Source organism: Motacilla alba, chromosome Z, assembly GCF_015832195.1.
Source record: "Motacilla alba alba isolate MOTALB_02 chromosome Z, Motacilla_alba_V1.0_pri, whole genome shotgun sequence".
Classification (NCBI taxonomy): domain Eukaryota; kingdom Metazoa; phylum Chordata; class Aves; order Passeriformes; family Motacillidae; genus Motacilla; species Motacilla alba.
The window spans coordinates 23,145,379-23,162,017 of record NC_052046.1 but is presented as its reverse complement, the minus strand read 5'-3'; the positions used below and the strand labels follow the sequence as shown (position 1 = coordinate 23,162,017).

General features: G+C 33.6%; 1 protein-coding gene across 5 annotated transcripts in view; it reads right to left on the bottom strand.

Moving 5' to 3' along the window:
* AP3B1 (adaptor related protein complex 3 subunit beta 1) overlaps positions 1-16,639 on the bottom strand; it is a 153,228-nt gene that overhangs the window by 48,334 nt on the left and 88,255 nt on the right. For all 5 annotated transcript variants that reach the window (XR_005255446.1, XR_005255447.1, XM_038125180.1 and 2 more), the window contains exons 20-22: positions 14,482-14,656; positions 7,019-7,091; positions 5,978-6,084 (exon numbers count right to left, since the gene is read on the bottom strand). Coding sequence is in view for 3 of the 5 variants with exons in the window: in XM_038125180.1 (XP_037981108.1) it covers positions 5,978-6,084; positions 7,019-7,091; positions 14,482-14,656 (355 nt within the window). In the remaining 2 variants the exon portion in view is untranslated. The remainder of the gene's footprint in view (positions 1-5,977; positions 6,085-7,018; positions 7,092-14,481; positions 14,657-16,639) is intronic.

Below are 16,639 nucleotides of genomic sequence, written 5' to 3'. Positions count from 1 at the left end.
TATAATAAATAGTATCTCATTTATTTTGTATATATATTTGAAGAAAATAAGTTGGGGATTTTGAAGTGCAAATTTTTTAAAGAATGAATGCATCTAATAAACATGAGATGTGTATTTTTAAGGCTTAAAAATTATTAAATATCAAAAATACTTGGAAATGCATTTATAAGTAAAAAATAGAGGTGAAATGACAAGCAATTAGTGTCAAGGCAAGTGATTTTTTTCCTTCAAGCTAACATTTTTAGAAGTATGTGGAAGCAATTTCTGAAAGGACAGTATAGCTTTCAAATATCTGATGCTACACATTCTCTGTAACCAATTTAAAAGCATCCACCTATACAGCAATTTTACAGGAACAAAGAAAAAAAAAAGTATGTGGGAGTCTTTGTTTCATTTCTTCTTCTAGCTTGGCAATAGTTAATATCTGCTGATGAGCAGCTACATTCATTTGTAGATTTCCAAGTGCTTTCCCAAGGTGAGTAAGCACCATTATCCTCATTTTTCAAATGGAAAACTAAAAGATTAAGATACTCCCTCCAGATCACACAGCAAGTAGTAAGCCAAAAATAGAACTCATTTTCCATATGTAACATCCAGTTCTGTATTCACTGGACCACACTGCCTTCCCACAAGCATCAGTCACACCTAATCAGCCACATAGCTGAATTTTGGGCGGCACTAAGACAAAGTTATTTTTTAACTCCTAAATTTAAGACTATACCTTTTCACTTGCTTCACACATACAAACTTTCCTAGGCACCCTACTAACATATACTGTAGAACATGGTTTCAATTATGCCTTATGCCAGTTACAAATCTTGTAGGGCACAACAGGGGCTGTTCCACAGGGAAAAAAAAAAACAACCTTCACAAATTAAGCTGTAAACTGCAGAACTGCAAAAATATCTCTGCCTAATGTACAGTTGTGGTCAACAATACAAAGAAAGTCATCAACGCTCCCAGAAATAGGATACATGTATACTGTCTTGTGGCACATTTTCTTCTTTCACCTCCCCACAACAAACCTTCCCAATTTCAATCTGTATATTAAAACATGGGCTTCAGAAGTATAATGAAAACACTGAATATATAGGAAAAACATTGTGATGAAACAGCAAAGGGTAAGACTCCTTACAGGAAGCTAAAAAACAAGAAGGTAAATGGTAAACTATAAAAATAATAAAATTCTCTCATATGCTTGTGTTATCTTAACACAGGACTACAAAAACTTATGATAGAAGAGATGGTGTGGCTAATATTGAAAGTTTATTTAAAAGCATCCTCTTTTGCCAGAGTAAAAAAAAAAAAAAATTACAAGCATCCTTAAGAGGGTATGGATATACTTACAGAAATGTAAAACTAATTATCTGAAAAACAATGGTAATTGATCAAAACCTGCCTGAAAACAATGGGCAGAACACCACCATTGCCCACAATCTGCTGCTATCATAAGTGGTTGCACTATGTCTCTTTCATGACAGTAACAAGTTAATGTTTCTTCTGATGCAGCCATTCCTGAGGTAAGAGCACTTAGACCATAGCTTCTATGAATGACAAATGTACATAGTTAAAGAATAATTGCTGCTAGCAAAGCTCTGAAAAAAAATCATGAAGTGCATGCAAATAACTATTTGGAAGAACTACTATTTATTTTTCTACTGCAGGATTTTGAAAATTCTTAAAACACCTCATGCTAACCTTTCTTGCAAACTGCATACCTGACTACAGCTGTTATATAACCCATCATTGCAGCCTTTGTGTACCCAGTACTTCTGAGCAGAGATGCTTCAAACAGGAAAAGAATATACTTCAGAGTCAGTATTAAGACTTATAGTGGAATTACAAACAGCCTAAATGGACAAAGCCACCTAAATTAAGAAAAGTCTTCCCCTCTAAAGACTATGTAAACAACTTAGAAATAAATACCATTTAAGGTGTTCTCCTAATCTGAAAATACCTTTAATTAAATATTGAGGGAGTTCGTGTTTACTATTTCCCAAGGAATTCTCTAAGCCTTTACTCAATTTAAAATTAAATGTATTTATCACCTGATTTGACAGGTTTGCAGCTTGACCTTGACTTTTGACAAAAGCTATTATTTCTTCTTCATACATCACCACTCCAAAGAAGCTCTTAAAGTATAGATTGGTCAAAAGTTCTTTAGAAGATATGAAACAGAAAACAAGATTAGGTAGTACTCCCTTCTAAACAGTTTCTCTAGAAGGCCTGGTAGTAGGGAACAATAATACATACCATTAGTAGCAACAACTATCATGAAAAAACACTGAACATATTAAATAAAACCTTAGTGAGTAAAGCAGTACCACTTCTACAATTATACCTTGATTCTATATGCAGAATAATTGATAGCAAGCCTCAATCGCTGCAACAAATACTTTTATAAGCACTTCCCCACTACAACAAGAGTTTTCTCCCCCATTTGGTACATGCATTTCTTGTGACATTTTCCTAGTCACTCTTGACCTTTTCCCCCAACTATCCTATTGGGGGTAGGGAAATAATTTTCTCTCCTTAAATACTACTCAACTCAGACCATACAGCCACACACTTTTTCCCTCATCCAACTTCTTCTCTCACCAGAGCTCATATAGACCTGTCAGTTCTTCCTTGCACTAACACTCTTCGAAACCATAACAGGTTTCTTGCTACCAAATAAATATTCCCTTCTCACTAATTTTATTCATAAAAGCATATGTCTTTTTTACCAGTTAATTATCCTATGTAGCATACTCAGAGGTCTCTACATTTAGGAGATATATTTTTACTATCTAAAATCCTAATGAGAAAAGAACAGGTGGTTTAGCTTTCTTTTTTTCTTATCAGCTGTGTGACAGGCAGGAACATATCACTCCCCTCTTTGACTTCTCTCTATTATTATAGCTCTCCGCTCTCTCCTCTCACCATTTCTGCTCAAAATATCAGTTATTGTAGCAGATTTCAATCCTCCCTGTCCTTAGGTCAGTCATGAGTTTTGCTTTCAATTCCTCTTTTTTCACTTTATAACACTCCTTTTGGGGAAAATACCCATTTTCAGTGTTTTCCAATAACCGCTTCACACTGACAGCTTGCAGTTTTGTCTTGCCCCTGTTTTTTATTTGCACCGCATCTTCTCATATTTTTCAAAACTGCAAATTATTAATCTGAAACTCAATCAACACCAACTGCAGTTTCCTCAAGCACTTAGTTTTGCCGTCACTTGCCTGCATACCATGAGAATCCTCACAGAAGCCTCCAGTGACCTCAGTTACCTGGTTCACTCAAATCTGAAGATGAACCACATGTACCAAGGCAGAAGAATGCACACAGATTTACTACATTTTGCATTCAGTTGGAAGAAGGTTATCCACGAATTACAAGAGAATTTTGTTTCTCCTGGAACAAACTATAATACGCATGCATGAGTTTATATGAGGGGGAACTGTACTGTATGTAAACATGATGATAAAAACAAATAAGCCACAGGACAAAGTATTAGATTGTGCAGTTTCTATTCAAGAATATTTTGGTTTTGTTGGTTTTCTCATAACTGCAAAACCATTCTTGTATTAATACTCTCTTTGTAACACTCAGCAGCTATGAATTTGGAAGTTAAAAGTTTTCTAAAAGCTGTATCCAATTACAGCGCTGAATTATTTGAATAATAGACTGCTCGACATATTCCAAGATAAGTGGCTGCTACATTTCTTTGACGTTAGGGTCATATACTGTACTTATCCATTTTTACTCCATGCTTTCCATTGCCTAGTAATAAATTAATTTCTCAGTGTTTGTTGGGCATGTGCCCTACAGTTATAATAATTTTCTCTCCCACTGAAGGAAGAAGTTTTCTAAAGTATCTTTAGAATTAGGCATCACAGATTAAATTCAAAATACTATTTGAAGATGCACATTCCCACATAAAAAGCCAGTTTTATATTTTTATTTTTAGAAAATTACCTGGTGGTGCTGAACATCATGGGATTATAGTTATCTAACTATTTGCACACACTTAAGACTTTTTAAACCATACAGATATAATTTGAAAGAATGAGTTTTAACTTTAGTATTTAATTTCTGTTGCTCCTTGGTGCAGAAAACTCAGCAAAGGACCTCATGTACCTATGCAACTACCAATGGCAAGGAGAGCTGAACTTAGATCTGAAAACTGAATACAGACCAAAATGTAATCACCATCCAGGCAGAAACAATTAAGTCTTACATGATCTGAGTTCTTCCCACCAGAGAGAATGAGGAAATGTTCCAGTTTCTTTGCTGGTTATCTGACTTCAGGAACACTGAGGAGGCATTTTGCACAGTCATCATACAGAACAACTTCTACCCTTCAGCCTACACGTTCTAGCTCTGTTTATCTAACAGCTCTATTTCCTTGTAGGTATCTTCAGAAGAATGGGGAGAAGCAGTTTAACCAATGAACAATGGCAAGCATGAGGAAAGCAAGCATGAATATGGGAGTGGAATATATGTTCATGTACTATAGACAAGGAAAGGAATAAAGACATTGGTAAGCTGGGGCACCTAAGCCTCTGGCATTACAGATTGCTATCTCTAATTTATCCTCAAAGGTGATAATTTTGAAGTAAAGCAAAGACACCAGAGTCATTCTAAAGCTAACCGAAAGCCAGGTAAACATACGACAGGTTGTGTTTTGAGCTGTCAAAGCCATAAAGGATGGCTAAGAGGCAACTGGGGAGTGCAATCAAAGAGGAACACCTCAGCTGTTGTTAAAGACAGACTTGCCACCTAAAAATGTATACTGCTCTACAATATAACATGGAAAAGAATTACTGGCATCTTCAGACTATGTGACACATCAATGACTACACATCAGTTGTAGTGACTGCATGCCCATGGATTGTTACTGGCCTGCTTGAAATTTACATTACATGCAAATTTTCTTAGATAAGGCTAATATCCAACAAATTATCTGAAAGTCTGCCATTTCAACCCCAAATCTTGAAGCCTTTAAATATGAAACTGAATCATAAGCAAAGGTCTTCTATTTCTTGAATCAAATCACTCATAACTCCTTTACTAAACAAGTATTTGATGTTGCAAACTACTGTTTCCTGTATCAGCACAAAGTAGGTTACCAGTGACTACTAAAGTTGCAGCATAGGTTCTAGACACCAACCTCATTAGAAACAAGGCTAGGCTTAAAAAATGCCTGTTTCTCTGGTATTTTGTCTGGTCACATCCATCCATTTTCACAAGGATATGTACCCTATGTTATACCACTGCAATTTCTATTTAAATTGCAAAAAAAAAAAAGTAGACACACACGAAATACCAAAGAAAACCAAACTGAGATAGAACAAACTACTATTCTTTCCCACAATAAAGAACACCCTCTACCTACATGAGTTAGCTAACCCTAATTACACCTATAGTTATGAGACTCCCTAATGGAAAGTACTAAAAAACATTAACAGAATGAATCATGACACATACTGATACACCACTCATTGTAAATCTATGCCCTTTTTATTTGCACCCAGGGGCTATGTTTCATATATTTATGAAAAATTACTTCCAAGTAGCAAAATGTCATGATTGGAAGCATGTATGATAAACAAACAGACTGAGTATTAGCAAGTATGTGATGTTCTCGTAGCTTATTTTTGATAGTGTAGCAGATCAATTATTTGAAATACCTCTGTCATTTGGATACTTAATTTCTGAATTAAAGTTTCCCTGAGGCAAAGAAAAAGACAATTTGAAAGATAAGGTTAAAAATCCTTGAAGGCATCCTTCTCAGACATGCAATATTCACAATTTTCTCCACATTTCAGAATGCAATTACAGATCAAAAAATGCTGCCACTCTTGCATGTAAACCATAATTTCATATAAGACTTTTATAGCTGAAAGAACTGTAAAAAACCACCTTAATGATGGCCTCAAAACATGTGAAATGCTTAAACTCACATGCACCCTCCCACTTTCTAAAGGCTACTTACATCAATGACTGATGAACTTGACAGACTTAACCCCTCTAGGTCTGCTGCTAAACTTGGGGACAAAACAGCTGCCGTAGAAACTGCCACAGGAGCCATTACAGGACAAACTAGAAGCAAAAAGGCAAGAGATACTGAAATGGAAAAACAATTTAACATAGTGGGAAAAATAGTGATTTCTTTTTCATGGCACAAAAAAGTTTTACGTCCTCCTCCAAATGTTATATTCTTGTATATATATTTGATGAATATATTGATATTCATATTCATGAATATTTGAAGAATATGTTATATTCTTGTTTCTAAATACAAGATTACTTTTTCAAACATATAGCCCCAATACACAGAATAAGCAGTGAAAATACAAATACAACTTATATATGAACAGACCATGTGATTTACTTTAAAAGTATTTTCTCCTCCTTTCCCATTTTTCCTCTATTTTATCCTTCAGTTTGATACACACTATGTAGCACTTTTTCATTTACAGGCTACATGCAAAGTACATGTTAATGCAATTCTGATGTGCTGCACCTATAGAAGTAAACTTTAAGAAGGGTACTACAAGCATAGCCAAAAACCAGTGCCAGCTTTATCTTCCCCTTCAAAGAGTACCATTTCACACTGTTCTTCAGAAACGTGATTTTTAGCATCTTAATATAATACCATAATTGGCTCATAGATTGCACAGGTGTTGTACAAGCAACATCCATTATTACCCGAGAAAATAAGTCCACTTTAACAGAAAATAAGTCCAGGCACATACAAGTTCTCAAAGTAAATGTTTATGTGGTGGGAGATTCTAAATTTTGAAACAATTTCTCAATATAAAATTATATATTTATATTCTCAATAAATATAAATCATAAAACAAAATCTTGTAATAACTGTGCTTAAAAATAACTTGACAGTCGAAGCATTTATTTTGTCAGGAAACTGGTACAATAAATTAACAGAATCAATGTTTCAGACACTTAAATTCATTTAATTAACTGAACTGAATTTACGCTTTGGGAAAAATGAGGCTTTAATCAAGATACTTACAATCATCTAAATCTAAGAGAAACGTGTCTTGGTTTTTTGGAGTCTTTCTATCTTGTACTGGTTTTTCTTCTTTCTGTCAAAATAGATGAATATTTCATCTTTCACCATATCAGCAAAAGAAACGCATTTAGCACTTTTATAAAGCAAGTGCATTTATTTTACTACTTCATAAAGCAAAATGTATCCATTTTCAGGGCACGGCATCCAGAGAATTCACCTACTGAGAAAGATTTGTTTATATAGTTAAACTGTACCTAAATTCCACAATTGAATTTCTGTAGCCCCTGTATTCATCTAATATTAATCATTGTTGCTACACAGAAAACATTTGGTGATGGATCAGATACTTCTGTTGAGACCATTAAAAAAAAAAAAGCTGCTATTTCTTTAAGAAAAAGATTTGTGTACTAAGAGTTCTGTTTTCATATGAAAAAAATCTAAAAAAATCGGACAAAATCTTTTCAATAAGAAATATAGTACTATTTGCACTTATCTAGGAGCACAGAATTCTGTCCAATTATCTACTGTTGATTTTTAGAAGTTGAATTTTAGAAGTGGATTTTTGTCACCAAAAAATTTTCAGTTTTAATCTTGAGATGAGTTCCAATAAGAATTGGCTGCACCTGAAGTAAAGATTAGGGAAGTAATAATCCCAGTACCTTGACAGAGTATTTCAACAAAATTTGCTTCAGTACCTAAAAAAGTTCTAAACAAATCTCATAAGAGTAAGTGTTGGCCATACCTACAGAGCATGTCTAGACAGTGGTGATTCAAAAAAGAATTCACTGTGGTACAGCTCAGTACACACTGCCAAGAGGGTGGTTTAGTATAAAGCATTGATTTTTGGATGTAGCCAGAAACTTGTAGTTTTGTATGGAATTTTGTCATCATGTTGTTCCTGCCCACTCTAAAGTATCTTTCATTTGTGTCAGCTGAATAATTTCTTCTACCTTCATTCTCTCTGGCTCACATACCAAGCAGAAGGCTTTGTGATTTTTTTATAAAGCATATTAACTGCCTTAAAACATTGCTCACTACCCAAGTTATCGCAAGTAATTTAAATGTAGTCTTTCCAGGAGTCAAACTTTCTAGTTTACCTCTTTAGTCTTAAACAGTACATGACCGCCAAATACATAGAGAAATATTTTACCATTTCTAATAAATTAACAGGTCTATATGAATCAGCAAATCTCTTTATGCCCATCTAGGCCATCATTTCTTGAGCATTTCAGACACTCAGGATACAAATTTCTAAAAGAGCTTGGAGTGAACTCAGCAGCTACAATCACTTCCTTTAACCAGCACCATAGAATAAAATGACACCTCTTTTCTTAAGGCGCATTCCCTTTCTTCCAGTCTCTCAGCTTGATAGTCAATTGCAAACAAATTATAATAATGAGTCTATTTTTTTCAATTTTGCAAGAAATTCTATGGTTCCCTCCAAAGAACATGAAAGAAGCTAGTAAACGTCGTCGCTATTTGAAGCCATTGATGTTAATGACTACAGGCCATGATGACATCACTTATCATGTTCTTCCTATAAATACCATGGCTCAAACAGACAGTAGTCACTTGCATGATCCCTACAGATATGCTTCAGGTATTCTGGGAGAAGAATCATCTTGTGAAATGAAAACAACAGGAGCCACTATTTTAAAAGTTATTTTATCATCATACGTTGATGGTCCTTATCACTATGGCATTTGAGTGCTCTACTACTGGTGATTTATCTGAAACCTAAAACTCCTCTGGGCAAAGAAAATACTACAAAAAAGCTTTAAAATGGCATTGAAGTGATATGTTTTGTCCAGAATTAGTGAGGGACTCCTGCAGAACCAAGTTTCTTGAATTCCATTCTACTCACAACTACCAGACTTTTCTTTTGAGATGTGTTTATAAACAAGTCACTAAGCTTGTTTTGGCCACTTTTGTTTTAGACCTGTGAAATAAGGACAAATAGTGTACTTCATAAGCTACAAGTTCTACTTGAATTACTCATGTCAGAGACACAATTTTGTAACAATTCTTCTCATGGATTCCAATCCACATTATAGTATCATTTGGTGAATATTTAGCCCTGAATCTTGGGTTTAACTATTATTTCCAGCACCTTTACTATAAATTATGTATCACAACCTTCTTCCCTGAACTAGAAAACTCTTCGGAAATCAAAATAGACTTAAGGAGAACTCAGTTAAACAAAAAGCAAATATACTAAAAATATCCTCAATTTCTGAACTTTTTCACCATCTTTCCCCACTTATCCATAGGATACAGTTCTACCTTCAACTATGATCAAAGTTCAAAACTACAGCTTTATATTTGCTAAATATTTCCACAGAGACGGGTTGCCTCCATCTTCTTTTATTATGCAGCGAATGAAAAGTCTCTAAAAAGTGGCTCAAGAGGCATACAAGGATGTGAACTCCATACAGTTCAGTACAAGTTTCTAAAAAATCAGGAGCCACTGCCAAAGAATCCTTACTATTTAGTGGATCTGTTAACTGTAGACAACTAAGATGGGCAGTCTAAGTCACAAATAATACCAATAGCATGCTTCAGTTTGCTATTTCTGTCACAAGTACAAAAAGTACACAAAGCTTGATGTGTTCTTTTATAAGGTGAAATCCATCCTTGCACTGATATTACTTTGAATCTACTACATAAAAACTGTTTAAAAATGGGGAAAAAATCCTTCAAGAGAATTTACTTCCTATAGTTCAAAACAAAATAAAATAGTCCTAAAATAAGGCACAAAAAAAAAAAATTACTGAACTAATGTATAGCAAGAAAAAGTTTCACTGCACACTTTACAAGAAGACCGCATTGAAGTGTATCAGTTTACTATAAAGAACAAGCAAGTAAACAATTCTACAAAACAGAAAGCAAAAAATGCACAAACCTGACCCTACCATCTGGGAAATGTAATATCATGGGCTAATTAAATCAAGATAAAGCTAACGTTTAAGCGTCATGATGTCTTATTTTCAACTTCAATTGAGTCATAATACTAGGCTACTCATATACATGTTTGGGTGCTACATATACAAAAACCACACAAATATTTTCATGCTTGTATGTATTCCTACATACAGGTATGTACATTAATTGTGTGCAATTCTGTAGAAAACACCAAAGAAATCTATTTATGTGGGTCCTGCTTATAACAAACATGATTATTTTTAGTTTGTTTTTTCCAAAAAAAGAAAATTGATTGGCTATCTATGACCAACAAATAGCCAATGACTGCAGATATTTCAATTAAGGAAAAAAAGATTTTCATTTGAAATCTAGACAATAAAAAGGTTCTGACGTGTCTGACATTTCTCTGTAACACAATTTTTCATCTTTTTTTTCTTAAAACTAAGCCTACAATATAACCCAAACAGTATTCTACCAAGAAAGCCCACTATGGGAAAAGCAGAATACTAAACAAAGAAGTTAAGCTATATTCCATCAAATATTTCTCCATTTGCAATTCATCTTGATAATAGAGATAGAACCTGGTAAATGCATATAGGACTTGAAGCAGGAGATTTCTCTTGCTCAATGCATAATTCATGTGCTCCGCCTGCAAAGTGTGTAAAATGAGAATTTCACACCGCAGCGTGAGCCACGGAGCTACAAAGAACAGACAGATGAAATCATATTCTGCTGTGCGAATTTTATTTCTTATCCTCCCAATATTTATACAAAACCATCACTGACAATCCAAATGCATTGACAGATCACCCACTGTTTCCATTGTGTTAGCACTTGAAAGGAGATCAGGCAGAAAGATAGACAATTTGTTTTTGTATATTTTTTAAATAGTGGATCAGGTTTTTAACAGCTGAGTGACTATATTATACTTGTAGAAGGAGGTCAACAGTAGCTGATTTTAAAATCCCACTGTAGGTATACCTACTTATACATGCATCATCCTCAAATCTGCATTTTAGCTCTACAGTATTTATGCTTACAGTATAGTTTGTATCTGAACATCTCAAATTATCCATACTTCAAAATGATATAAAACACTGCAGTATAAGAGACTGACTTTTCGATTCACTGCAGCTCAATTACAGTGACTACAACAGCTTTTTCAAAATGATTTGTCAGGGGAAAAAATACTAAACCATTAATAACGTACTCAGGAAAATAATCTGAATTTTTTGTAGTGTATTTTAATGCCAGTAAGTGCATGGATGTATGTAGAAATTAAGCTCCAGTGTGAATGCAATAAAACCTTTTTTATTGAGAAAATTTTGCAGAACATGGAAATGGCACCCAAGACAATATATAAGGAATGGTAAACATCACCCAAAACATCTGCGATGTAACGTAGTTCATAACGTGTGGCAAACTGAGAAACCATAAAAATAGAATTCACTAACCACAACTTCTTTTATTATTATGCATTTCAGAAAATCTTTTCAGTTTTACTGAAAAGAAAATCCTAATGAATAATCTCCCCATACAGACTGCCCAAATTAAGAACACACTTTAGCAGAATAACATAAGCAATGTCTTTTCTAATGACAAACTATCAGAATAAAGCACGCTTTTCTGAGAGCCTGGCAGAAACCATCTGTTTCCTAGGTGGTCTGAAAATAAGTCAGGAAGGGGGCAGAAAAAAAAAAAAGTGTGGTTCTTTTAAAATGTACCTTGACACATAAGGGGTTTATATATAAGTCTTTAACTATAATCTTCTTTAAAGTTTGTTAAAAATTGTTTTTTCTTTCCATCTTGCAAGATGTTATGTAGGTTACCATCAGTTACCTTCATCTATCATTACAGGGCTCAAAACAGGTTTCTGTCAAAAAAAACTATTAAGCTAGTTAGCATAGAAATCACCTTTAATAAAAAATATCTGCGTTTCTTTTCCCCTACCCCCTTATCTAATTACTTGTCTAAAAATAAACAATTACTAGAAACACCTGAATTCAGGCATCGAATATGGTTTAAGTGGGACCTAATGTCAAGGTTCCAGGGATTAATATCATATACTGAAATAGTTCTTCTTGTTCAAGGACATTAAATTAACTGCCCTCGCTCCTTAACATATGACCATTGATGTTTACAGTTCATCAGCCAAGTTTGTTGTAAGCACATTACATTAAATGTGCTAATTTCTAAATGAAAAAGAATTTAAGGAACATTTTGCTTCTGCACAGTGAGCTCTATGCTTTTCAATAATCTCCTCACTACTTTTCTTGCTGCCATGCATATAAACACATTGCTATTTGTTGTAATGTCTTTTGTGATATTTAAAAGCTTTGCAATTTTCCCTTCTATCCTTTCACTTTACTCTTATCAACTCTTCTGTCAGCTGTTTAAAAATACTTCTTTTCCCTAACACATTTCCTTTTAGGTGCTTCTTAATCAAGTAAGACTTCAGAACTACTGCAATGTTCCTTCTCTTCTCCTAAAATCCAAGGCTTTGACAACTTTCCATTGACTTCAACAATTCAATCCCAAGCTTCTTGCACATTCCAGTTCTCACATGCAGTGTATTTGACTTCACACATTCTGCTGTTTTAAAATACAAAAAGCTTCTTTATGCTAGTAGTCTTCACATATCCTGTGAAAGAACCAAACAGTTTAGAGAACTATAGCGAAAGAAATTATCTACACAGTGTCAATGTCCTGAGAAAAATGGAAAAATGCAGCAGAGAGAAGATAGTTTGAACATGGCTTTGCAGTGCCTGCTCAGAACAAAGCACATCAGAGTATATATTACTTTCTGGTGAAAAAATACTGTGATGATGTGGGGAGCTGCAAACTGTTACAATTAATTCATGTCCCATCTACTATCAAAGCAGTTTATTTTAAGTGAATTTAAGTTGTATTTTTTGTGCCACCATTTTCTGCAAGATCCAGTCTGGCTACTCTAGCAGAAAAAACCTTTTGACACAGGTGTGTTACCCAAGGTGTTACTTGGGCAGGAAACTGATCAAACCATGGAAACACATTTCCACTTCTAAGGTAATCCAGCCTCACTTCATCTGTTGTTCTACTTGGCTGAAGAAGGGAACAGATTAAAAGTTAAGGTCACAACTGAAGACTTCTTAGGCACACCTATAAAGTTGCAAAACAAAGATCATGTACAATATAAGTTCAAGATTTAGAGAAATGGAATGCCTTGCCTCCTTATTTAAAAGAAATACACACCTCAACAGCTTAATCAAGTAACGGCCTTACCTCTTAACTGGTCAAAACACAACTATTCACCAGCTTCAAAAATTGCTAGAAATGCAACAAAGGATGTCTATTTTGACTATTCTGCCATCTATACAGGAGTTCTAACTGAAATGGCTTAGCTTAATTTAAAATGCATCAAGAGTTTCACTTAATATTCAATACCACATATCAGAATTTAAGTGGAAACTTCTGAGCTGCAATTCTACTCTTCAACTTTTATTTTAATAAATATATAAAAAGAATTGCATAGCAGGTATTTGATAACAGAAAAATAAGTGCCAGAATTTTTTTTACTCTTCTTCCTGAAGAGATTTAGCAAAAAATTCCTCATTTATTTATTTTTAAATACAAGATATGTGGACAAACAGCAACCAATTAATGCTAATAGTATGAATAGTTAGTTCTGTAACACTAGTTTGAGTAATGAACTTTTAGGTTCTTTTTCTTCACTAAGGTAAGCAATTAAATCGTAACTGACACATGAATAGCTCTGCTGCATGTTTTTGCATCTTCACATATCTTGAAATCAATTAAAAATATGCATTATAAAGCTTGCTATTTCATACCTGTTTTAAGAAAGCTAACAGAATTTGAAGTAACAGAACTCTTTAATCCTATCAAACACAGACAGCAAGTAAAAGCTGATTGCTCATTAGGAATATTAATGCTTCCAATCTATATATACATCTCAGTTATAGATTCATTAACTGTCCTATTCTCAATTTTAACAGAAAATTTTAAAACTAAGCTAAGAGTTCTATTAGAACATCTTTAAACACTTAAAAAACAATGTACTAACATTTGGTTCTTGGTTTTCTTTTCTCTCAGACCCAGGAACTATAGCTATACTTTAAGATTCCATTTTAATAAAATAACAATCAACATGTGTGCATTAAGTTTCACTAGTTCAACAATAACCTAAAAATTAAATTAAAAACCAAATAATTTTATTATAAAAGAATAATAGACTACTAGTAAAAATATTATGTTCTGTATATAAAAAATAATTAGATTCTATTATTCTTCTTCATCTATATGGAGTAAAAATAACATAAAATTATAAACTGAAATTTTGTAATTTATAAACTATCAAAAGACTTTTGGACTGGTCTGTCTATCAGAAGTAAAAAAAAAAAAATTTCATACATTCTGGATTGTTTTAGGTACGCATAAAACTGCTACCCATCTTCATTTCAACAGAAAGAAACATGAATGGATGGTTAGATACACATTCTCATTTTTTATAGAGGCTTTAAAAAAACATATTTTACCTTACTAACCTTATTAGAGGTAGCATTTCTAGATTTTCCAGACTCAGAGTCACTTTTAGAGTCAGATTCTGACTTGGATCCTGAAGAACATTCATCTGATGAAGTGTACTCTGTATCAGAGGAACTGGACATGCTTCTCTTTTTGGAAATCCCCCCTGCTTTCTTTTCAATATCCTCTGAATCACTACATATTTAAAAAAACATTAAGAGACATGTAAAACCACCAAAGAAATCTGCTTGCACAATATCCTACATCAGCATTTCAAAGTTTCATTAAATGAGTTTTAAGTCATGATTTCTTCACAATAAAAAAACTCAGCTATGAATGATGTAGTTTAAGGCTACACAAAACCGTTCTATTACACTACACAGTACAACATTATATGTAGTCTAAACCAGCAAAACAGCCAAACTAAATGTGAACAAATGAAATATTAAAAATATTTGCACGCATCAAGCTTGTGACATTACAAAAGAAAGTGCAGCCACTCTTTAAAACAAAGATGCTTGCATACTATTCCACCTATGATGAACAGAATTTTCCTATATCATCTTTTTGTACAGTAATATTGCTTAAAAAACAAATAATTTAGTTTATTCCTTTGTTAATTCTTCTAAATAAAACTACATCACCTAGAAATAAGACCTATAATGTCTACAAATTGTTCAATCCATTAAAGAGTTTATACACAAGAGATGTTATATTCCTATACCTTTGGTCACATTGAACGCCTTCACACACTGAAGTTCTGTTTACTCCACCAATGTTGGATTATGTTGATCTGTGTTAACAGCTACTGAATGTTATATGCCTTGTTCACATCTAATAATACTTTAAATACCAATTAGTAGATTACCCTTTTGTCTCAGGGGGAGTTACTACCACAGGAAATGAAAATTATTTTCTAATAGTTATCATGGAGCAGAAAAATTAATATTGCATATAGAAAAAAGCCCTCTGTTCTTGGATTTGCAAACAACCATTTTATACTTCTAAATCAGATGTTTCATACACTACCTGACTCAGCTTCCTTCCCAAGACAATGAATTGGCTATTGAAGTGCTTGAAGGGTAACAAGGTCAACAATAATTAAACAAATCTAGACTACTCAACTATTAAGAGTCCCTTTGGGCTCATATTAAATTGTTACACATTTTTGCTTAGCTTTAGGAACAGTACCAAAGAATGTATTATGCTGCATCACTGAGATTGCAATGTTTTTAGATGAAAAAAAATACAGAGAAGGAGAAATGAAAATCTGAAAAGACAGATCAAAACAGAGTAAAGTCTTCCTCCTCTCAAGAGCCTCCTATGACTGAATTGCCTAAATAAAATTTAATCAAAATTATTTCAAATTACTAACATTTAGGCCATGCCTACCCATGTAACTGAAGCTAAAATTATCTCACCAAATTTTAGTCAAAAGCATAAAGCAGTAAATTTGAAGCTTGCAAAGATAAAAATGGAACATTTGTGCACGTCACAAAAACAGTGTAATGTAGCCCATCTGACAGTTAAAATCATGGTGAAAAATAGGTACTGAAAATTATGTTTCAGTATGACAACATTTAAAAACTTGTTTGAGGTAAATGACTTAAACAAAAATTCACTACTACATACTGTCCAAAGTTTCTTCATGACAACAGAATTATCTATATTTCATTCACTGCCATTTAACAGTAGCTGTAGTTGCATTAACAAATAAGTTGTCGTGAACCCATTATATAAATGAAGTTGTTTTTTAATAATTTATCTTTAGCTTAGCTTTAAAACTAGCTTTGAAGATTAAAAATGTTACTTTACTGCACATCAGCCAGTTTTGATGGGTAATAATTGTTTATCTTACTGCTCAAAATTTCAGATGTTAGTCTAATGAAAAGAATTTACTGGTAACTAGCTTTTTAACTTTGCGATGATGAAAAGCCTGTATTAATTTAACCTACAGATTTCATTTGTTCTGAACAGGAAAAACAATATAAATCACTTTTAAAATCATTAAATCCTGACTTAAATTAATAAAGTCATAATTAGGGCATTATGCTGTGTTTGTTATGGAAGTGGCAAGGCGAGCTGCTTTAATTACTGTCTGTAATAAAAGGAGCAGAGTGTGTACTGTGCCCCAATCAGTGCCGTCAGCCACGACTGAGCTGAGCTGCAAACTCATCA